General features: G+C 40.8%; 1 protein-coding gene and 1 long non-coding RNA gene across 3 annotated transcripts in view; one reads left to right on the top strand and one right to left on the bottom strand.

Moving 5' to 3' along the window:
• Positions 1–23,827, top strand: part of LOC127650338 (potassium voltage-gated channel subfamily G member 2-like) — a 31,419-nt gene extending 7,592 nt beyond the window's left edge. Inside the window, exons 2-4 of one of the 2 annotated variants that reach the window (XM_052135688.1) lie at positions 1,721–1,801; positions 2,044–2,934; positions 22,799–23,827. In XM_052135688.1, the coding sequence (XP_051991648.1) occupies positions 2,134–2,934; positions 22,799–23,638 (1,641 nt within the window). In that variant the 5' untranslated portion in view covers positions 1,721–1,801; positions 2,044–2,133 and the 3' untranslated portion in view covers positions 23,639–23,827. Of the gene's footprint in view, positions 1–1,720; positions 2,935–22,798 lie in introns of both variants that reach the window. The other variant, XM_052135689.1, reaches the window with a different exon arrangement.
• LOC127650355 (uncharacterized) lies at positions 5,998–9,277 on the bottom strand. The gene is made up of 4 exons (XR_007971431.1): positions 8,907–9,277; positions 7,718–8,364; positions 7,527–7,626; positions 5,998–6,668 (listed from the first exon to the last, which is right to left on the bottom strand). It is a non-coding gene; the product is annotated as an uncharacterized LOC127650355 (long non-coding RNA).
• Positions 23,828–24,234: the final 407 nt, after the last annotated feature.

Genomic DNA, 24,234 nt, shown 5'->3' with positions numbered 1-24,234 from the left:
ATCAAAGATCAGAGGCGTCTCGGGCTCTCAAGAGTGACGCCTAGTGTCACTACATCGACACAACGTCGAGTGAGTGACAGATAGGGAACTTTTCATTGTCATAGGCATTGCTTCTTAGTCTCATCTCTGCAAAGGATAAAAGTCTGCCTCGTTTGAATATTTAAAATGTCTTGGCATCTGCTATAACTAACATATTATGTGCAAGTTTGAGCTTCACGCTGGGATATGCTGGGTCATATTTTGACTCATAGATTGAGCAATAATTCATGGCATCTTTCTTTAGCTTTCTTTCACTTAAACAGACTACAGTGAGTCATTTGGACTCTCAGAGGCTCCAGGCAACATGCTAAGAAATGAAATGAAAGCCCAGTCTGGGCTGAAGTTGCATCATGTATAATTTTCAAATGTTTTTAATTGCTTATATCATACCTAGAGAACTAATTCTAATTGGGATTTCATTTGTAATATAAGTTGAATTAAAGTGGAGGTAATTTAGAATTAAAAAAGCATTCATGTCTTTAATGGGGCTCCAGGGGCCATGTGTCCACTGACTTTGATAAGATTGTCATTTGAACAAACAGCACAAAAGTGATATTGTGGGTATATTACACCTTTATTCATTTACAAATTGAAATGCATCAAGAGTGATATGTAATATATTTAGATTTGTACATACAGTATATTAAACACGTCATTGCTGCATTTTTGTATGAAATTTTAGGCGGAAGCTGTTAAGTTACCACTGCCACTATGATGGCACTTTTGAGGGTGTAACAAATGCCCCTTTGAACAAATATTCTGTATGAATACATTACTTGGTTTTCACAAAGGTTGACTAGACTTTTTCACTGTCTGCAACCTGTAAATATGATTGTTGAAATTCGTTCCTTGGTGAAAGTCATAGTGAACTTTCAAATTGTTTTCAAAACACTTAATCACACATTTCATTGGAAAAGACATTCATGATACAACATAAATGATCATTTATAATATAAAAAATGTTATTGATTTTTATATTGTACCTAATATTGTACCTTCTCATATCTCATTTATCAAATATTGCAAACACAGTAATTACACCAATATTTATTTGAGAGCACTGGACCTTACACTGCCATTTAGGGGAGTACACAGCTCATTTAGAAACTTAGCCATGAAGAGAATAGAAATATCATAATTAAATTCTCCGCACTGGGATTCAACTTGTTTTGATGTGAGTTAACTCTATCCCAAGAAATGTGAGCAATTAGGATTTCCAAAGCCATGGGAGAACCTATTTTTACTGCTGTTTTCAAAAAAGTATGCAAATATGGTGTCAGAAGAATGCAATGTAGGATTAGGGGACTCAGAAGAATATATTAGTATACATTTTGTGGCATTAGGGTTGAAGTTTGACAGCTGTAATGCGTTCATTGCGTACTTCCAATGAGTATTATTGGCCTAGTCGACGTATGCTGAAGTTAATTAGCATTCTGGATCCAGATCTTGTTGAATGTTGGATTGCAAATGGTAAATTCGGGATCCGTGCAAATGTGTACTTATATTCACTCAATCTTTAACATCATCAGAATAATGTGAATGATTTGTAATATTTGAAGAATGACTTAAATTTCAGTCTGTTGCTCAAAGCTAACATAAAACTTCAGAACACGTAAAATATAGGGCACAAGTTGTATGGACTACTTTTAAGAAACTGTCATGGTGCATTTTGTCTTTTTAGGAGCTTGGATGTATAATCACTATCCTCATTCTTTATCTGGAAAAGAACAATTCGGACACTCTGAGTTGGAATGACATGATGGTGAGTAAATGATGACAACATTTATATTTTTGGGTGAACTAACCCTAAATGAACCCCTAACAGTGTCAAGCCACTACAGAATAAACAGAAGCAGAATTTCTTTGGTTGCCTTGTGGCTTTCTGCTGTGTTGTGGACCATTGTTTGCTGGGCTAATTTTGTTGTGTTTTGCTTCAAAACCTAGATTCTGGATCATGAACTGTTGAGTAAATCTAAATTACAATCTTACTCTTTTGTCTCTCAGAATGCCATACACATGCTGATTCGACCAATGTGGCCTTGTAAACTCTGAATCTGTGGAGTGTACACCCCTCTATACAGCCACGCCGAAGAGATGTACCAGGAGGTGGCATTTCTAGCCGGCAGCGCTGATCATCAGTTTACCACCTTCCACTTCAACCCTTTGGAGAACCCCCATGAGATCAGCAGCAAAAAGGGCGTGTTTTATAAACGAGTGCAACTGCAGCACAAGCCTAGAAAGGAGGATGAGGTTTACCGGCATCGTGCAGGTAGCGTGGACAAGGATGATGCAGTTGACTTTGCTGCCATCATTAACGTGGGTGGCATCCGTTATCGCATACCATGGTCCACTCTCGAGGAGTTTCCGTTGACACGCCTGGGAAAGTTACGGAGCTGCAGCAATGCCGAGGAGATCCTCGACTTGTGTGATGACTATGACGCTCACTGCAACGAGTTCTTCTTCGACCGAAGCCCAATTGCTTTCCGCTCCATTGTCACGTTCCTGGCGGCCGGAAAGCTTCGTCTCCTTCGGGAGATGTGTGCTCTGTCTTTTCAGGAGGAGTTGCTTTACTGGGGTGTGGAGGAGGCAAGCTTGGAGTGGTGTTGCTTGAGAAAGTTGCGTCTTCGGCAAGCAGAGCTGCGGGAGAGACTTCGGCAAGAGGAGGAAGAGACCGAGCTTGCTTCGCGTCAGTCATATGAGGAGGTGCCTTGTGACGGGAGCCAAGAGGAGGGACGTTTGGATGGGTGCATGCACAGCCTTAGAGACATGGTGGAGAATCCTCATTCTGGGATTCCTGGGAAGATCTTCGCCTGCCTCTCGGTAGTTTTTGTGGCCATTACGGCAGTTACACTGTGTGTCAGCACCATGCCTGACCTGAGGGAGGAGGAAGAGAGGGTGAGTGTGCACTTAACATTACAGGCCAAGGCATGTGCAAAAGCAAATTTTTGTTGACAAATCTTGTAAAACTAGTCAATGATTAACTTATGTAAATGACACGCCATGCAGCAGCAGCAATCTGACAGCCAGGTTGAGAGTGAGCCCCGCAAAAGTCCCATAAAGTCAGCTGGACTTTCATTACTACGGTTCTGTCTAAATAGGAACTGTCATGCTGTGGAAAGTTGTGAGAGTCGCATGCGACATTCATACTCAGTGTTTATCGTGTTTATTTGGAATCCCACAGAAACACTACACCTAACCCCTAGCCCTATACCTAACCCTAAAGGCCCGTGAATACTTAGTTTTTCCATGTTCCGAATTGAATCGTGCCTGGTCAACTGAGTTTTCAAAGTATACTCCATTGACTCAGTACAGTACAGATGGTGACTGTTTTCCTACCATGACCTGTAGAGGACAGCACAGAGTTGTATCCATGAATTCATAAGCGGAAAGTCGTCTTTATACTCCTCATGACTTGAGTTGTATGAATGGGGGTGACTTCTCACCTTTTCACAAAAAACTCAATGTGCCCATCTATTGTTGATGTTACTACTACTACTTTGATATTTGTATTAATAGTATCTTTTTTTGACTACTTAAAAGCAACTACTCCAATATAAATGTTGCCACCTAGTGGACCCACGTATTGCTGCAGCCAATCCCATACACATGCGCAGATGATGCACAAAGACAAGGACAATCCACATTTTGATAAAGTATGGGCTTCACGCGGACAGTCCGTGCAGACTGTGCTGATGACGAACTTTGTGTCACACGTACTGTGCGTGTTACGAACAGCATTGCTGACAACCAAAGTATAATATGGCCTTAACCCTGACTCTACCCCTAAAACTAACCCTAGCCTAAGTTACAGTGATGTTTCGTCTGTGAACGAATATTTGTTTTTGAACTAATCTTTTTGGTGAATGGATTTAAAAGGCTTATGTCACAAGGATTAATAAAAAATCCCCACCTATAATGTATTAATGTAGCCTATACCAGACTTTAAGTTTCCCCCACCACCAAACATCCAATTAAGCCCCTGGGAAGAACTCGGTACAACCCCTCCTCAAGGCACTAATAGCAAGAAGACCACGCATCTGCTAATGGGATCCAATGAATAAACAATTAAGATGCCAATAGGAGATTCAAACAGCAAATCATAATACAAAAATGTAAGTTTGATGTTTATCAAAACTGCACCAAAACTTTTTTTGGGCTCAAAAAATGAAAAGATAACTTTGAGTTCAGAATGAGTAAAGGAGCTTATAGCCACTCAAAGCACTTCTGTTCATAATACTGGCCCTCAGTTTGGCATTTGACAAAAGCTGATTAATCCATCATCTATTATGCTGTGAATAATTTTTTTGTGCAAACAATTCACACATATGAGATGTTTGTGCCAGATGTGTGTGTAAGTGCAGATTGTCTGTGTATGTGTGTGAGATTGTGTACTGTGGGGAGGGGTTGCTTTTTCCAACAGAAACAAGCATGACAGCCTTGGGGATGGCATCTCAAGTCCAGTGCCGAACTCATGAATAACATAAAGCCATATTCCATGCAACTAATGTAAAAGCCTGGCAGCTGTACTGTACCTCTATCTTACATATATGTGCCCACCCACAGGTTTGTTTCACTTCATTTCTGAGGACATATCTTTGACATTTGTTGTCTTTTGGTAAGGTTAGGGTATTGAGCAAATATTAAGCTATTTAGTGGTGCTTGGAGTGCATCTAAATAGTAATTAGTTCACTACTATTATATTAAAATTGCTCTGGCTGTTGTTTAGGGATTTTCTAAAATCCCTAACCCAAATCTTCTTCCATTCAAAAATGTCATTATATAACTCGTTCCAGACGTTTGTGCTACAGATATGAATCGGCTGCCTTATTGAGGAGAGGTGTGCTATGACTTTTACTGTACAGTACAAAAGATACGTTGTTTGTCCGGCAGACTAAAGACTGCTGATAAAATCCCTTACACTAAACATTAAAAATTATCAAAGTGATCGTATTTCCAGATCTTAATGTCTCAGAAACTCATTTGACTTGAGCTAGCAAAAATCTTTAAAGGAATAGTTCACCCAAAACATATAGTTCTCTCATAATTAATCACCCTTGTGTAGTCTCTAATTTATATGATTTTCTTTCTTCTGCAGAGCCCAAAGATATTTGAAAGAATATAGAGCATGATGTGTGTTTGTCCACACAATGCCATTCAATGCTGTCAAATACTTTCAAACTCCAAAAAGGACATACTGTAATGGCAGCATAAAGGTAATCCATATGAAGTGGTTTAATCTTAGATTAGTCTTCTGAAACTGTCTCATGCATCAAGCGCAAGGAAGTGTGAACAAGCTACTTATGAATGCACCAAGGATACTGGCACTCTGGCAACTGCCAAGCCATGCCCAAGCAACCATCCACAGCACCCAAGCTACTGTACAGCAAAATGCATATATCAGCACCAGAAAGTTGTAGAAAAATGGGGGTGGGCTTGTGGCGGTGTATTTAGGCACTTGGTTGGACATTGTTGTTGTGCATTTTGCTACGGCAAGCACCACTCACATTTTCTTTGATGTTTAGCAAAGCAAGGTAATACTCACTAGTACTCACAAATATTGTTTTATATCATTGTGAGGAGTTATTTTTGACATCTATTCTTTTTATTCTGAGCTGATGATATTTTCTATCCCCTAAACATACCCATGCCCCTTTCCCCTTATCCAACATTTTTCTATTTAATTAAAACATGAGAACATAATACAACAGTCAATAAAGCCCTTTTCCTCATGGTAAAATAATGTTTAACTTTGTGGAAACACAAGATTATCAATTGATCAATTGTGCTTTTTGGTCTGGAACACAAGAGGCTTATTCTCTTAAGTAGTTTAAATATGTAACGGACTGTTCGTAAAATACGATTCGGATGCTTTATTCTGCCTTCCTCGCAGTCACTCTTCGATCAGGAGATGAATTCACCGGTGGGAAGAAATACATGGGCACAGAATGTCACAAGCAGTTCTTTGATTTATTAAAAGCAAACAAGGGGTTTATATGGTTCTTGTCACACAAGGCTGGTTACATTCTATCTTCTTCTCATTCCCATCATATTCCTCCCAATGTGTCCCATAACCATTTCTATCAGCATCTTCAAGGTTTATCAGAGCGTAATTAGCATTCAAAGCATTTTCAATGGTCCTATTGACCAATGCTTTAGCACATGGAATCACACAACAAATCAGTAATGCTATAACAATTAAAATGACTCCTATAGGTATTTAAGCATTCAACCGAAAAAGTTCAACCATTTAACCATGTCAATAAATCAACGTTAGCTAGTTTCCACCATAAATTGGTAGCATAGGTATGTGGTGCATCATCTATCCATGTCTCATCTATCTATCATGTCTTCGTCCCTTCTAATTCTCAAGAACCCTGTTAGGCACTGGTGCTGCATGTTCAGCTCCTCCAGTACTTTCACCGTTCGATTTCAAAATAGTCAGGCTCTCCCCAGGTGCAGGCTTCACGTGGCTTGCATGTATCCACTGTGGTTGCAGATCTGTCATTACCCCCATCCTGGTTACCGCCAGAACCGTTGTTGGACCCAAATGCTTGTGCTCACTGAGCTTTGTTGGTTCAAACACTTTACTAGGACCTTCTGGTTTGGAACAAATGGGTGAGTGGGCTTTTCTGTGGGCATAGGGAGAGAAAAAGAAACATCACTATATATACTATTCAATGTTTTGACAAGGGAATCCACGTAATCAGCTACTACCACCAGTTTACTACCAGTTTGTGCACACACTAAGCATGCATCTAGAATTAAAGACACTGTTTTTCTCACATTTGCAATGCAATACAATCCATTGATCATCTGTATCACCTTTTCTTTTGAAATATGTGATATGCCATGATAATGTCTACACAACAGCACTAGTGCAGATGCTGGTAGTGCCAATTGATTTTGTTTTGTCTTTTAGCAGTCCCTTATCATCTGATACCTCATTGGCTGCCCAATGCTCTAAATTGTGTGCTGTTGGGTTTGCTTGCAAAATGTTGATGTCTAGATCACTAGTCAAAGTGGAATGCATTATTGGTATGATGCCCACTTTGGTATCCCATTCACCTATGTGTGGGCTATGAATTAATAATTTTGCTGCCCACTTTGCTACTTCATCTGCTAGCCTGTTGACCTTTGCGTCTTCTGAGTCACCAGTGGCATGGCCTGATACTTTGATTACTGCAAATCTTGAAGGCAGCAGGCTCTTTTAATCAAATCAGCTATCACATTGTGATGTGATACTGGGTTTCCATCCAGAGTTTTATAAGTTCTTTCTTGCCAAAATGTAGCAAAATCATGCATACTTTTAATCTTTATATATAAATGTATGCATTTGCCAATTGACAGGCTCTTGTTAACGCTACTATTTCAGCAACTTGTGCTGATTTGTATGGTAGTGAGTATGCTTCAATAATTTGATTAGGTAACTTTGTAATTGTGTAACCACACCAGTACACATTGTCATTTGGTTATATATTGGTACATACCAGTGTCATCCATCTTGCGGAGTGGATGCAGAAACATCTAGTCTGCATGCAGTGGAAACCTGTATTCTCTCCGTACAATCGTGTCATGTTCAAAAGTGCCCTGAACCAAAATAGATTTTAAAATAGCTTCATACCCAGGCCATCTTTGTGCAGTCGTGTTGTGTTGAAATATTGTGCATAATAACACCTACCTGGTGAGTAGTGTGCACAGTCAGAGGATGTGACAGCACAACTCGTTCTGCATCCTGTACCATCATCGCTGTTCTCAGACAACCATGGAAGCCCTTTGCAACTGAATCCAGTGTTTTAGATAAATACGCCACCGGGCAGTAAGAACCCCCGGGCTCCTGGGCAAGGATTGCATCAGCAGTCTCCCCAGCCTCGTGCACGTACAGATGGAAAGGTTTTCTGTAGTACGGAAGACCCAGCGCTGGTGGTTTCCCAAGGCATTACTTCAGATGTTTAAATGCCAAGTCCATTTCCGTAGTCCATTGGATTGCATCATCATTGTTCAGTTTGCAAAATTGTCTTGATTCAATCTGCAGAAATGCGTACAGTCCCCTTTGTTAGCACATGTTCAAGGTATTCAAACTTTTGTTTGAACCACTGTAGCGTCAATTAACAATCAATACTTTTCTGCAATCCTCTGATGTTTCTGAAGTAACTATGATGTTGTCGGCATACTGCAACAGGCATGTGTCAGGTGGCAGTTTCACATCTATGAGGCCAGCTTCGTCTTTGTGCTGAGCCCAGAATCTGGGGTTAATTATTGCTTCATCAGCCTCCAGCAGTTGCTGTCCGCTCACTTTCTCCCCCACACATCTTTTAGGCACAGTCACTGAATACACAGCAGGAAACATTGTCAAAAACTATTTGAGCACCAATTTTATGCAATAGATCTCGGCACAGTAAACAAACTGGAGAGTCTGTTATGATTACAAAAGCGTGCATTTTGAACAAATCTGGCAAAAGATCTTGTTTATGTTCTGATTATTTGTGTAGAAATTCTGTCATTTGTCTGAACATCTGTGCCCATTTAAAATCTAGTGATCGTTTTAACATTATTTTACCATCTTTTCTTGTGATCTTAATTTCGTGGATTTGGTTTATTTTTCCATTTTTATTCCTGGTAGATTGTGTGTGCTAGCCAATTCGGGTACATCGTCAATTAATTATTTCTCGGTCACCTCAAATGATTTTTCATACATTTATAATCCCATTCTGGGTCGCCCCATCCTTTTTGAATGACCCCTCTCGTGGAAACCTGCAGTTGTGTCACAGACGGATTCTGACCATCGTAGAGATACAAGGAGAATTGTTTTATAACAATATTTAATAGACATCTCCCAGACAGGCAGATAAATTATAAAAATATCTTACCTGTCTGGAGATATCCCACTTCTGACACCAGGACTGTTAGTAAAATTCGATTCGGTTGCTTTATTCTGCCTTCCTCGCAGTCACTCTTCGATCAGGAGATGGAATTCACCGGTGGGAAGAAATGCATGGACACAGAAAGTCACAAACAGTTCTTTGATTTATTAAAAGCAAACAAGGGGTTTATATGGTTCTTGTCACACAAGGCTGGTTACACCCCCCCACCTCAAACATTCTCAATCCTCCATATATGGGGATGTTTCCTCTCGCTTACAGATGTACATTCTTATCAAGTACATTTTGTGCTCAAGACAGTGCCGAAAACATAAAAAGCAGATTAGCAAGCATCAAGGTCACATTGTTCCATCTGAGGCCTATTTCTCACACTAATTAAAAATGTATCTGAAGTGACTTGAAGCAGTGAACTTCAAACACACTACAAATATAAAATGCTAATCAAGCCTCAGACATGTTATAGGACCCTATCAGACACTCCTTGCCCATTATTGATAAAACAGACATCAGATCAGAGACTTTGGGAAAACCCAACCAACAATGTGTCCAGGGCCGCTTTCAGAGTTGTAACTAAGGGGGCTTTCACACTTGGTTCGATTGCCTGTTCCGAACCCGAGTTCGATTGCTCCCCCCTGCCCCCGATGGACTGTGTTCACATTATATATTTGTATCCGAACCGCGGTACGCTTGCGTCATCAAGCTGCAGCTGGTGCGTAATCGTGTTGCTTGATAAACGCGAAATGAAAAGGCGTCAAAATTCAATGAATAGACTTGCTCAGTTCACATTTGTTCTTTTTTTTAACCTTTTGGTTTTGTTTTCAACATCAAGATACGGAAACACACTTGCATCTGTCTGCCGCAAAAATACTGAAATCGTTCAAAAGACAGCGGGCTGTCCGCCGAAGACAATTTTTGCGAAGGCAAGCAGAAATCATCTCTCTGCTTGCAGTGCGTGTGCATCAATCCGCTTTTCGTCAAGGTAAGTGTATATACACACGCACGCACGCACGCACGCACGCACGCACGCACGAAAGTAAACTCTTTCCGCTCATTTTGAAAGTGACGCGTGTGAGACTGACGACCACGTTATACGTCATCAATAGCGGTTCACTTCCGCGGTTTGGTTCGATTGCGTTCATATCAGCAGCAAACCGTACTGGAGTTCACATGAACCGTACCCCAGACCACCTTTTTAAGCGGACCCGAGTACGGTTCGCGGGTGCGCACCCGAGTTCGGAAGACAGCGTTCACATCATCCAAACGAACCGAACTCTGACGTCATTCGAACCGGGGTGCGCACCAAAAGTGCTAGTGTGAAAGCCCCCTAAGGAGCGTTTGTGTACTTGAACATAGCCCTCTACATAACTTCAATAAGGATGGTGAACATTAAAGTGAAGAAAGAGACTGAGGTGTCTTCCACAATCAAAGAGTCATGCTGAACAACAGCAGGTTTTTTTTACTTCAAAGAGAGAATCAATCACTGCGATCGATTTGTGCTCTGGAACACCAGTTTTTCTCTCTCTCTCTCTCTCTCTCTCTCTCTCTCTACACACACACACACACACACACACACACACACACACACACACACACACACACACACACTCTCAAACTCAAACATTATGAATATCTATATGCACACACATGCATACAGTATACTGCAGAGTAAGACCTCTAGACGCAGACTAGACCCCTCCAGGCCAAACTCAAGACCATGACCTGTCACACCAAGATCCAGACTGTCCAATTTAATGAACCAAAATGGAGAAGTAGCCATTCAGATGCATGGAAATCTTGAATTCACTGTAATGGTGAAAATATTGTGCTGACCTCTGGTTCAGGTAATTATCAGCTGTAGCATGGTGTTAATAAACTGTGTACCTTTACAGAAAATACCAATATATGTGATCTTGAGAGGTCTCAAATCCCGGTATATACACACACACACACACACACACACACTTGTCCCATATTAACCTAAGGGCTCTGGCTGAGAGACAGATGAAAAGAGCACTGAATCCCTTATCTGCAGCCTGTGGGTTTGTGTTTTTTGTGAATCTGGCTAATATATAAATATTTCAGCACAATCGTCCCCACAATACTACAAGAAAGCCAATATTAATCATATAGTGTAAAAGTCTGTTTAAAGCACATCTTTGAGGGGCAGCTTGCCATGATGGGGACAATCAGCTATAAAAAATGAACTTCGTGCTATATCAATTATATCTTCATTAGTTTCACGTTGCCAGACTTTGACTTTTAGTATAAAGTCTAGTCACATTTACTGCTAATTCTAGCCAAGAACTGCCCAATTAGACAGGATGAGACTGTTAAACTGACATTTAAAGCAACCAACCAACGTTTGTTCTGTTTATACAAGCTGATTATGGGTTGGTAAAAGAGTTAATGGACACCACAATAATAGACTGCCCTAAAGAAGGGAAGAAGGAACAATGTACAGTATATTGTATTATTTTGGGAAAATATTTCACACATTTAAATGTTTATTTTTTAGACATCGACTGATTCTACGTAGACGGGGTCAATCCATGTTGCTGTTCATGACACACTTTATTTGCTTGCATATTGCTGATTGCAGGTTTGTAATGTTTTTGTCCATAATTAGGTGAAAAACCAGTGCCAAAAGTGTAAAGATGGTCGCACATCGGACGAGAAGTGCCGGGCCACGGTGCATCTTAGCTAGGCACAGATATAAAACAGAGGGCACGTTGATGTGGTGCAGGTGACAGAGAGTACTAACAAAAGTTACCAATGTTTTTCCTGTCTTCAAGAATGAACAACGCTAGAGTAAATACTTATGAACTTTGGCAGTTATTTGGGATTAATTTAATGGAAAATATGCATGCGCGTCAGAAATTTGTGCAGCCTCCGGTGTCATGGCTGGGCAATGCCGACAGGCACCGAGCGGTAGCTCCGGTGTGCGTACCTTCATTGAAAACAGTTGTTTTGAATTTTAGAATACACCGTGTCAGATGCATCCGGTTTGCAACCCGCTTAAGTGCGAAAAAAGGAGTCAGAAGAATACAGATCAAATACTCACAACACGCTTACTGGGCTACTGGTCATCCGAATGCAGTGCCAGCTAACTCACGTTTATTTGTATCATGGGCTCTCCCATTCAAAACGCAGCGAGGACTCCCCCATTCAAAGGAAGTGAGGGCCCCCATTCGATGGCAGGTTGGGCTCGCTCGCTTGAGTGGCAGCCAAGCCACTCTCCTATGAGCTTCGCCCGCTTGCTTCACGGGCACATCCAGTCGAACCAGTTGTGTCTTGAGGGGGGCTTAGGTTGGGTCAGAATTACTTGGATTCACACCTCCGCTTGGGGTTACCCCAGCGTTCGGGCATAACAGACTCCTCCAGCACAATCACATCAAGGGCTCTCCCATTCAAAATGCAGTAGGGGTTCTCCCGTCTGAATGCAGTGTGAGCTAACTCATCATTTGTATCGTGGGCTCTCCTGTTTGAAGCTCTGGGAGGACTCCCCTGTTCAAATGCAGTGAGGGCACCCGTTCAATTACAGGTTGGGCTTGCTTGCTCATGTGGCCGCCTAGCCCCTTCCTACACGCTTCGCTGCTCAGACCCATCCCGTCCAACCAACTGCTTCTGGAGGGGGGCTTATGGTCGGGGAGGCCCTCATGTTCGGCTATAACGACCACTCCAGTGCATAAGAGCTCATTTCCATGCAGTCATAACTGCCACTGTCTCTTCAGTGCTTCAGCCTATTTTCATTCTTAATTTTCTACCTATCCTGCACCTCCCAGTTTCCCATCCCCTGAGCAGACACTAGCCTCCACTAGTGGCTCCGCTCGTTCCATCATCTTTGGCACCTCTGCCCATCTCACACAGGTCTTAGAAAGTGCTTAGCAAATCGTTTCAAGTTTGTCTATTTTTGGGGGAAATATGAGGCATCATAAAAACATCACTTTGTACTACATGGTTCTGTAGCTAACGTTTGGCTGTCCCGTTTCCTGGCTTTTTTTGGGGGTATTCGAGCTTGGGTCAAGTCTCGAGCCTCAAGCCCTTTGCCCAGGACAGCGAGCCAAACACTTTTACAATATCCTCAATGCAGGATTACATTAACGTGCAAACTACTGAAATGGAGTTTCATTAACAAAGTTCAGGAGGAGCAAGTTAATTTAATCCGACCAATCACATAGCCAGAGCAAGCGTATATAAACAGCTGCTTACCTCTACATGGCATCGAGCCTTCTAGCATCCCTCCACCTCCCCATGTCCACCTATCTATTTCATCTATAACTATTCTAAGTCCAGGTGAGGGGGGATTCAAGATCGGGTCAAGTCTCAAGTCTCGAGCCCTTTGGACAGCGAGCCAAACATGTTTACTCTATCCTCAATGCAGGATTACATTAACTTGTGAACTACTGAAATGTAGTTATAGTTATATTTATTCTATGAGATGATAAGTTGCACACAGCCCTATGCTAATGTCTCAATAAATACAAACACAACTCAAAGCCTGACCTAGCTGTCAGTACATTCATTATATACATCAGTAAACAATTACATTATCACATTAAAAACATGATCTGAGGCAGGAAACCTGCTGGTGTCAGTAATGAGTTTGTGATGCACTTAAATGGCTCAATTATAAAATTAATTAGAGAGGCTTGGAGACAAGCAGAAGAAAGGAAACACTCGACAAGTCCTGTGAATTGCTTTTCTCGCACAGGAGATGAAGCATCCTGATGAAAAATGTTTTCAAGCCATGTTTTCTGAGTGCTCTTGATTGCTGTTGTTGGATGTTTTGGTGTACACACAGCTTTTGTAAATCCAAAATTCTTAGTAAATCCATGACCAGTGAGGGTTGATGGAATCTTTCCACTTTTCAGATCTTCCACGCTGATTGTGGGGGAAATCTGCAGAATTCTGTGGAATATATTTAAATGTGGAATTTTGTTAAATAGAGTTTAGAGTTGGAACCTGAAAGCATTATCAAATTACCCCCAAAAATGTATAAATAAACAAGTAAGGTACAGGGGATGTGTGCAATATACAGGTTTTAAATCCTTTGGAAATTTGCTAAACACAGATTCTCTGCATATATACAGTGGGGCACAAAAATCTGAGACCACTAGTGCAAATGGTTCTACGTTTACTCTAAACAGTTATAGACAAAAAATTAATGTAACAATTTTGCACTCGAACACACACACCCTTATATCAAGCCCAACTGCTCCCGTCCAATAGAGCTTAAACACCCTCTGAGATACGGGATGAGCTCTGACAGAGAGAGAGTAATATCATACTTGTCAGTCTATTTAGGCAGGGCTTGACCCTGAGTTATGATGTCTAAAGCAGCCCTCGGGACCCAGCGATAGAGTACAGCAGGAGTAAAGAAGGACAGCCTTATTGTACACACAACAATAAAATATTTAGTTCTTCTTATCTATAATATGGCAGACTGATGGTAAAAAGTAAAGTAATAGTTCACCCAAAAATTTTAATTGTCATCATTTACACCAAACCTGTGTGCTGTTACTTATTCTGTGCACCTTAAAAGTAAAAATCTTTGCATTTCATGGTGACACCGGCTGTCAAGCCTCTAAAAAGAAATAAATCCAAAAAGAACAATTAAATTACCATTAAAGTACTGTAGTCAGAAATGTATATTTGGTAAAAATCTTCTTTGCAGTAACCCTCAAATCTTAATCACCCTTGCGTTCAGATCAAATGTGGAACATCAAGGCCAAGACTATTCACTAATATTCTTACATTTCCCCAAAGTTCGTATCTTGCCTGTGTATCCAGAATTGAAACATGGCCTGTCACTTCAGTTAATGTACATGTGAAAACCTATGGTATCAGTGAATTTGTCATGCTATTTTTGAATCTGAATATGAACATGGGCTAGATGCCAACATAATCACATGGAAGGATCAGCATGTTGTTTCCGATACTTCCGGTATGCTAGGATTTAGCAGCATCTCCTATCAGATGTTTATGCATTGGCTCCAGCATGCTTACCTTCCCCTATAGCAAAACCGGAAGCGCATTGCATCAACAGTGTGGGAGACACTGGTTCCAATACAGCGTTGAAACCAGTGAGTAATCACGTTTGCATAATCAGTGATGAGCTAGATTCAGAGGTTGCATTTTAACATAAAATTTTCACTACACTGATGGTCAGTGTGGCAGGGCGGAGGGCGGGGCCGGGTCGTGATCCTACACACCCGTTCCCGTATTAGGCTAATTATGCCTCCGGGATAAAGGTCGACTACAGAGGATCGTGCGGGAGAGAGAGATCGTTTACGGACATGTCCGTCATGTGGGTGTTTGTGTCTTCTTTTAAGTTTATCATTAAACTATTATTTATATCGTCAAGCCGGTTCTCGCCTCCTCCTTTCCATTGATACCTTTACGCTGGTGCCGGAAACCCAGGAAGGAGGAGGGATACGCTGTAGTAGAGTTCTCGCCACTACCATCCACCCCAATGGAGCAGCCGCAGCCATCTGCCGGGGGACGAGAAGCCCAGCCGCCTGAAAGAGGACGATGGCCGCCAACCGCGAGGGGAGAAGGGGCTCCTAACCGACCGCCTGGAGTGGTCAGGGCTGCTGCCAGGGGCGCAGGAGTCGCCTACCAGCCGCTGAAACGCAACAGGGTTTAAGACCGCCGACCGCGAGCGGGGAGGGGCTCACTGGCGAGCGCCTGGAGCGGGAGAACCACTGCCAGGGGCAAGGGAGACCCCTTCTGTTCCCCGAGAACGCGGCGGGGCGTTCCGTCCGACAGGGGCTGGAGGACTGCCTCTGATCCGCCCGGAGAGGCACGACTGTTGTCCGATAGAGGGTGGAGGAGTGGCCGAGGAACAAGCTGCGGCATATCGGAGAACTGGCGAGTTTTTTTATTTTTTTTTATTTATCTCTCTCTCCTCTCTCTCACTGTCACTCTGCGTTGGCCTTTTCCCTCTTTTAAATTTTACAAAGGGGTACTACACTGTTGGGGATGACCTGTTAGCAGACTAGACGTAAAGCACGCCCTCCCCCAGGGAAAGAGGGGGGGGATGTACGTCAGGCCGGGGGCTCCCCAGCCTGCGAGAACGAGGGAGGAATGTGGCAGGGCGGGCCCGGGTCGTGATCCTACACACCCGGTCCCGTATTAGGCTAATTATGCCTCTGTGAGGGATAAAGGCTGACTGCAGAGGATCGTGCGGGAGAGAGAGATCGTTTACCGACCTGTCCGTCATATGTGTGTGTTTATGTTGTCTTTTAAGTTTATCATTAAAACTATTATTTATATTGAAAAGCCTCCTTTCTTTCCATTGATCCCTTTACAGTCAGGTTCAGGTTTGTGGTTTGGGTTGGCGGTTACAGTTTATAAAACATGCATTCCTCTTCACTGCAACTCATTTAATAACTTGCTTTTGGCACTGATTTGGCTCCAGAAGATTTGTAATATTACTGCTGCTTTATGACATGCAAAATAGTCATACTATAGTCATATTGACTACTTATGGGCTTAATGTTCTTTTTTTTTCTTTTTTCTTTTTTGGGGCTTTCTCTTCTTGTGTTACAAATAAAAGCATTATGGGTTCGGAATGAAGACGGTAAGTAAATTATGACTTCTGATGTTTGGGTGAACTGTTCCTTTACGAATATATTGAAACATGTAACCCACTCCTCTTTACAGTGTTTACATCAAAGCCATAAGTGAGCACAGAACAGAGAAAATTTTTTGATGGGCTCTGGAGTACAAAAATACAGCCGATCCAGTCAGACATGCCCACACACTCAAAACACACTCGGCGTGTAGAGGACAGGAATGATTTGACCCTGATAGAGAGAATAAGAGAAAGCAAGAGACAGATGAGAGGGCTGTGTAAAAGATGAGTGCTAAATTGATCCTCAATTTAGAAGGAAAGAAAAGATTGATGATGGACACAAGACCACAGGACCACAACAAACAGCCACTACTTGTCTACTTGAGCAAGACAAGGACATAGGTGAATATCACAATGAAATGCCTAGGTTGTATATAATCCCATAAATATGTTGCATAATGAAAATTAAGCCTATTTTAGGACTATTAAGATTTTCTATCTTTCTTTCTTTCTTTCTTTGTGTAGCCAAGAGGAGAATTTTCATTTAATTTAACTCTGGTCATAAATTGGTCGTGGCCCCTTTAAGAGTTTTGCGATGCACTCTGTGTTACTTGTGTGTGCTGGTTAGAATGTGAGAGCATGCTTTGGGCAAGAGAGCTCCTGGTTTTGTTCATCGTTTGAGAATTCTTTGGGAGGCATATGGATTGCATGTGTGGTGTTTGAACACGTTCTGTGCACACGTGATGACTGGCCTCTACCATATTTCATTGTAACTGATTTCATTTCCGTATTCCATTTTATATTCCTTCTTTTTCTCTTTATATAATATGGCACCTCTGTTTTTTCACCATTTTAATAAACCGTCATCTGATTAAACCCCCCAAAAATATTTTTGTATGCTGTGGTGTACTGGCTACATTTGCATTGCAATACTGTTTTCATGGCAAATAAGCATGAATTACCCATAAGGTCTCTTAACTCTAATGTAAAACAAAAAAAACATAATCACACAGGAAATCGACACGTTGCATCCAAATGTCCATGCTCCCTGAAATCAACCCCATTCTGCCAAATTACTGACATGCGTCATCACCCATCAGAGTGTTTGCAACAATTCAAATTAGTTTACCTTTCCGTCTGGCACTACTGTTAGCATGTTGCGCGAGCATTCTCAGAAACACAGGACGTAATTGCGTTCACATAAACAATTGTGAGTGTTATTCGGAGGTTACACTTTTGCTCTAAAATGTTGTATTTTTTTACCCTACTACCCAAAGGGGTTGGGGTTTGGGTTAGAAGGTAGATTTAATAAAATATGCATTTCGGTTGACTTTTACATAATTTACCACTAAAAATACAACTACCTTTTACTGCCACTCAGTGGATATTTTACCCAGAAATGGAGCTCACACATGCCCATCCGTTCAACAACACTTACAGCTTCGGCCACTAGGGGCAGTGATTAGAATTTTGGTAATCACAGACCAATATCAGCGGAAGAACTTTTGACCTACTGTCACCGAATTTACAGTGTGATTGGTCTGCAAAAATAAATTAATAAATATATATTTTTTAATTAGCATACATTCAATTAAGAATGAAAAATACTAATATGATATATATTTATGTATATGTTGCAGATGCATACTTTCCAATTAAAACAAAGTATTTCTTTTTCACATTACAGTAAAGAGAATACAATTTTTCTGCATTATAAAAGACCAGTAGTACAGTAGAGAATTTAGGGGAAAACACGGTGAAATATTGTCATGAAAATAATGTCACAATGCAAACATTATTTTAATATGATCTGGAAATGCTCTTGACCGGATTCATGAAATTCACCCTCTGACAACTCCATCACAGACACACAATTATAATAAAGTATAAAAAAATCAACCTACTTTACATTTATATACAGTACAGTGCATACTGTATATAAAGTTTCAGGCAGTTGTGAAAAATATTTTATAGTGAGGATGTTTTCATAGATAATGCCATGAATATTTTTTTATTTATCAATTAACTTCATACAAAGTCCAGCAAAAAAATAAAAAAAAAAAAAAATCTAGATTTGGTGTGACCACCCTATGCCTCTAAAACACCCCCAATTCTACAAGGTATACTTGTGCACAGTTGTTTATGGTTGTTGGCAGATAGGATGTTCCAAGCTTCTTGGAGAACTTGCCACAGTTCTTCTATCTATTTATTCTGTCTCAATTGCTTCTGTCTCTTCGTGTAATCCCAGACTGACACGATGTTAAGACCCGGGCTCTGTGGGTTGATGATTTTGTGACTTTTGCACGGTACTGTGAATCAATAAGTACTATACAGTATATGATAGATACAGTATAACCATAAAAAGCATCTCTCTGCACATCCACAAGCATACTTAATGCATACTTAATAGGTTTCAGATATAAGACACAGTTGCAGAATGAGTGCCCAGCATACTTTTTTCATGGAACGCCCTATTTGTGATGCAGTGTGCAGATTTTATGTTTAATTTCAGTCTGGTATACAGTATAAATACTGTATATAGGAGAGATAGGAAGGTGAGGGGAAAGAGACATATCATCTCTCTTATGTGCAGTAAAGTGAGTTAACTGAACATATGCTGAATAATACTGAGTACATGCATTACAGGCCTGTTGTTTTGGGATCAGAGAGGATCAGGAGCCCATGTTTGCTCAGATGGGTAATTGTCTAGTTTTAATTTTATCACTGTGTTACTGAGAGGGAGAGTGAAAAAAATAAGCCATCATCCAAAAAGCTTCCGATCAAAGCACAACAATAAAACCGCAACGAGCGTTTTCAGGCAATGGACCTAATGGATTGCAAATGCATTTCCTCTTGAACGCACTACATGCACATATGCACGCACACATTAGCCTCTAAACAATGAAAATGCATTTGGCAGCTTGTGTTGTCTAGGTTTGGGAAAATTTCAGTTCACTAGTTGGAATTTAAATTTAAATTGTAATGGCAGAAATTCAACACAGTAAGACAACAGATGATTTTCATTAGACCAGCACAAATTTTGCAACATAAATAATTACCATAATCCATTGCTAATAATCATACATTTTGACATTCAGCACACAGTATACATATAACCCATATGTATACATAAATATACTGTTTATATGTACAGTGTGTGTATATATAAGTGTGTGTGGCAGCGGGGGCGTGGTCAAGCGCCCGTCCGGGAGAGAAAAGCGGTAAGGGCGCTCACACCTGAGCTAAATTATGTCTAACACCGGTGTCTAATTGCAGTAGCATGAGGAGAGCGGCATAAAAAGCAGCAGCAAGAGAGCCTCGAGAGAGAGAACCCGACACCAAGGCAAAAGAAGAGAAACATAGTGTACAGTGACTTTGTCTATAAAAATTAAAATTAAAGAATCTTACCTTTGAAGCTGACGCTGTTTCCCGTGTCTTCTTTAGTGGAAAAGCTTCACAGTGTGGTTACAGGAAGGCACCTACAATGGAAGTGAATGGGGCCAATCCATAAATATTGAAAAATTAAATGTTTCAAAAGTTTAGTCACAAGATGTTAACAATAAACAGCATATGTTAACATGATTTTAGGGTGATAAAATTGCTTACTAACTTATCAGGCAATTTTATTACATTGAACCTCTGTTCATAATGCTCAAACACAAAAACATGATGCCGATATCTGGTTGTTTCCTGATTACTGTTTCCACATTACCTCATGCCAAATGTGCCTGTAGGAAGCTCTGAGGAAACACACCGCTGTTGTGTTGATAACATATTCACAGATTCCGCAAAATATGTAACATGCAAAACTGATCGATGCCATGCCAAATCTGTTTACTTAAAGGGATAGTTCACCCAAAAAAATGTTTTCAATGATTTGAAAAAGATGATATTTACTGATCTTCATGTTATTCTAAGCCCGTATAATTGTCTTTCTTCTGTGCGACACAAAAGGTAAGGTTTAGCAGAATGTTAATGCTGCTCTTTTCCATACAATGAAAGTGGATGATGAAATTTTCAGTGAATAACGATATATATTTCAGTCTGTTTCTTATACAAAGCTATTTAATGTTTTAATAAGACTTGTTTTTATTTTCCTTTTTGGAACTTTCATTTTATGGAAAAGAGCAGCTTGGGCATTCTGCTAAACATCTCCTTTTGTATTACTCAGAGGAAGAAAGTCACACAGGTTTGTAATGCCATGTGAGTGAATATGTCACAACAGAAGTTTATTTTTGGGTGAACTCTCCCTTTACAGACACCCACTTTGGCTCGCAATCAAAAAATGTACAAATAACAGGCAAAAAAAAGCCCACTCTCCTCATCAAATAGCTGTTGTTTCATTATGAGGCAATAATCGCATGTAATTATACCTTCAAATATTAATGGAATTCATTAACTGCATGTGGTAAAATGCATTATTTCTGAGGTAGGAACACCCAGTATTAAGGAAGCATTAAGGATGAATAAAAATGAAGCATTTTATAAATTAGACATTGCTTTCTAACTGCCTGTCGGATCCTTGAAGGGAAAACATATTTGTCTGGATGAAGCTCATTAATAAGTTTCACTCAGGGCAGAGTGGATTGATTATTTTTCCCAAAAGTAATTTTTAATTAAATATGGCCTGCAGGGTTGTACAAGTCTATTCCCTCTGAAACGGTGTGATGTGTCAAACAGATCAAGTATGACTTGAATATTCGCTGAGGAATTCTTGACATTCCCATTAAGCAAATTTCATCTACTAATCAGTTCATAGCATTACATTTTATATGTTGTTCTACCTTTTTATTAACATATTAAAGGGGTATTTCACCCTTAAAGGGATAGTTCACCCAAAAATGAATATTCTCTCATCATTTACTCACCCTCATACCATCCCAGATATGTATGACTTACTTTCTTCTGCAGAACACAAACAAAGATATTTAGAAGAATATTTCAGCTCTGTAGGTCCATACAATGCAAGTGAATGGTGATCAGACCTTTATAGCTCCAAAAATAACAACACAGAAGTAATCCATAAGACTACAGTGTTTAAATCCATATCTTCAGAAGTGATGCAATAGGTGTGGATGAGAAATCACTTCATGATTGCTGAAATATTCGGAGTAAACGTTTCTCAGGTCAGTCGGAGCGCTCATGGTACCACAGTGCGTACTGCCGTACAGCTGCAGGTGAAGAGGCCCATGTTCAGCCCCATGTTTCAACCAAGTTTTTGCTTAATGGAAACACAAGAACTTTGTATTCTGTATGAAAAACACAAGATAGCCCTATTTATTTTTGTATTTATTCATTATTTAACTTTTATATTTTATTGCTTTTATAATTACTTTTACATTTAAATGTAATTACATTTATGTTTCACAAAAAAAATGTGTTGCTTTGTCATGTGAAAGAATTTTATATTAAACATTGTTTCATAAATTTGTATGATTGAATTTGTGCTCATTCAGTGTGATGCAGGGCTGAAAGACTTAAAACAGCTCATTTTCTTTTTTTTAATTAAAATTAAATGACAACAAACACAAAATAAACAAATAAAAATCACTATCGGCTATCGGCCAAATTGTTATTTTAAACATTGTATCGGTACCTATATCTATAACCCATATCCTGTATGTGATTAAACGTCGAAAGGGCTTGAGATAATATGCCCTGACTTGCCTCCCAAAAACCTTGTCTCCATCATCCATAGAACATTTATTTATCTTTTATATGTTGCATTGCCTTGGACAGTTGCTTTACATGTGCCCAGGTACATAGTAAATGTAATCGCAGTGTAGTTCTAGCGGAAGACTAGCAGCTGTACATCATCACATCATTAGCTGGGTAACTCCTAGCCAATCGCATGTAAGCCATTGCTTTATAAGTCTGCTCACAATCTATCACATTGCTGTTTCGGTGTGCTAACACGGCAACCTCCACCACCCCACCACCACCAGTTGAGCCCTGTCTCGCACGGGGGTAGGCTCCTCGCCCCTGCCTCCTATCTCTGGCAGGACATGACGGTTCTGGGTACAACTCCCTCGGACCGCCGGGCGAGTCCTACGCCAAAGAGAGAGACATTACTTTCTGTTTTACATTTATCAAATAAATGGAATCTTAAACTTCACTCAAGCCTGCGTGTCTTCCCGATAGAATTGCATTTACTCTAAAATCACATGCAATAAATCAGCTGCACACAGTTCGACTCAAGTAATTTAGAGGAGAGAGTTGATATTTCAGAGGTGCAATAAAATGTGAAACAGTCCATAATGGATTCATACCTTGAATTTGAACTCTATGCATGTTTTCTCTTCAGGGTGAATGCTCGCAGAGGTGCTACAACATCTTTGTACTGGAAACGGTTTGTGTGGGCTGGTTCTCCCTGGAGTTTCTGTTGCGGTTCATCCAGACGCAGAGCAAGTGCACTTTCTTACGCACACCACTCAACATCATTGACGTGGTGGCCATCCTGCCCTACTACGTTACTCTGATCGTGGACTCACTGTCCGTGAGCGACCGGCCCACTGGCTCAGGAAACAACTACCTGGAGAAGGTTGGATTGGTCCTGCGAGTTCTTCGAGCATTGCGGATCTTCTATGTAATGCGTTTAGCTCGGCACTCTTTAGGGCTGCAGACGCTGGGGCTGACGGTACGCCGTTGCACTCGCGAGTTTGGACTGCTTTTGCTTTTCCTGTGTGTCGCCATGGCATTGTTCTCGCCGCTGGTCTTCTTGGCCGAGAGTGAGCTGGGTGCCAAGCAGGAGTTCACTAGCATCCCCGGGAGTTACTGGTGGGCTGTGATCTCCATGACGACAGTTGGATACGGGGACATGGTTCCTCGCAGTATTCCGGGTCAAGTGGTGGCGCTCAGCAGCATTCTGAGCGGAATACTGCTCATGGCGTTCCCAGTCACATCTATATTTCACACTTTCTCGCGCTCCTATGTGGAGCTTAAAGAGGAACAAAGTCGGGCCTCCAGGCACAAGCCTGATTCCCAGGACAGCACCAAGTCCCAGAATAGTGAGGATTCCCAGGACACCGATATTTCCATACATGGAATCACGGAACCTACGACAGCCATCAGTGCACACCACCGCAAATCTGTTGTTATGACAAGTCAAGGGGTCCCACTGGTCAGGAGATCACTGAAATCCTAATGCACACAGCGGACTGTAAGACTCTTTTTAAAGAAATAACACTTACAAAGATGTGGGACAGGTGAGATGCTATATGTATTGTATCTGAATGAAACAGGTGACTTAACAATAAAAGACATTGGGAAGGTGGTGCTATAACGGACAGGTTTGTAAATCCAAAGCACAATTATATAAAGGGTTAGTTCACCCAAAAATGAAAATTCTGTCAGCATTTATTCACTCTCTTGTTGTTCCAAACCTGTATAATTTTGTGTGGAGCTGTTGGGCAGAATGTTCATGCTGCTCTTTTCCATACAATACAAGTGAAAGGGCTGGGTCTGTCAAGCTCCTAAAATGACCATCAAAGTCTTATGAAATAAAATATGGAATTGTTTTGTATGAGGAACACACCAAAATGTAAGGTGTTATTCACTGAAAATCTTTCCCTCTGCAGTAGCTCTCATTCACTACTCAATGGCATCTCATTCATAGTCCTGTATTCAAATATGGCGCATTAAGGTTGTGCCAGGTTTGACGTCAATGATGCGCCATTTGTCACATGTCATAACCAGTGTGAGGGAAGCCACTTTGGTAGTATTTAAACATGGTAACTTTAT

This window comes from Xyrauchen texanus, chromosome 10 (genome assembly GCF_025860055.1).
Source record: "Xyrauchen texanus isolate HMW12.3.18 chromosome 10, RBS_HiC_50CHRs, whole genome shotgun sequence".
Lineage (NCBI taxonomy): Eukaryota > Metazoa > Chordata > Actinopteri > Cypriniformes > Catostomidae > Xyrauchen > Xyrauchen texanus.
The sequence above is the reverse complement of the archived record's forward strand: the minus strand, read 5'-3'. Positions and strand labels throughout refer to the sequence as shown.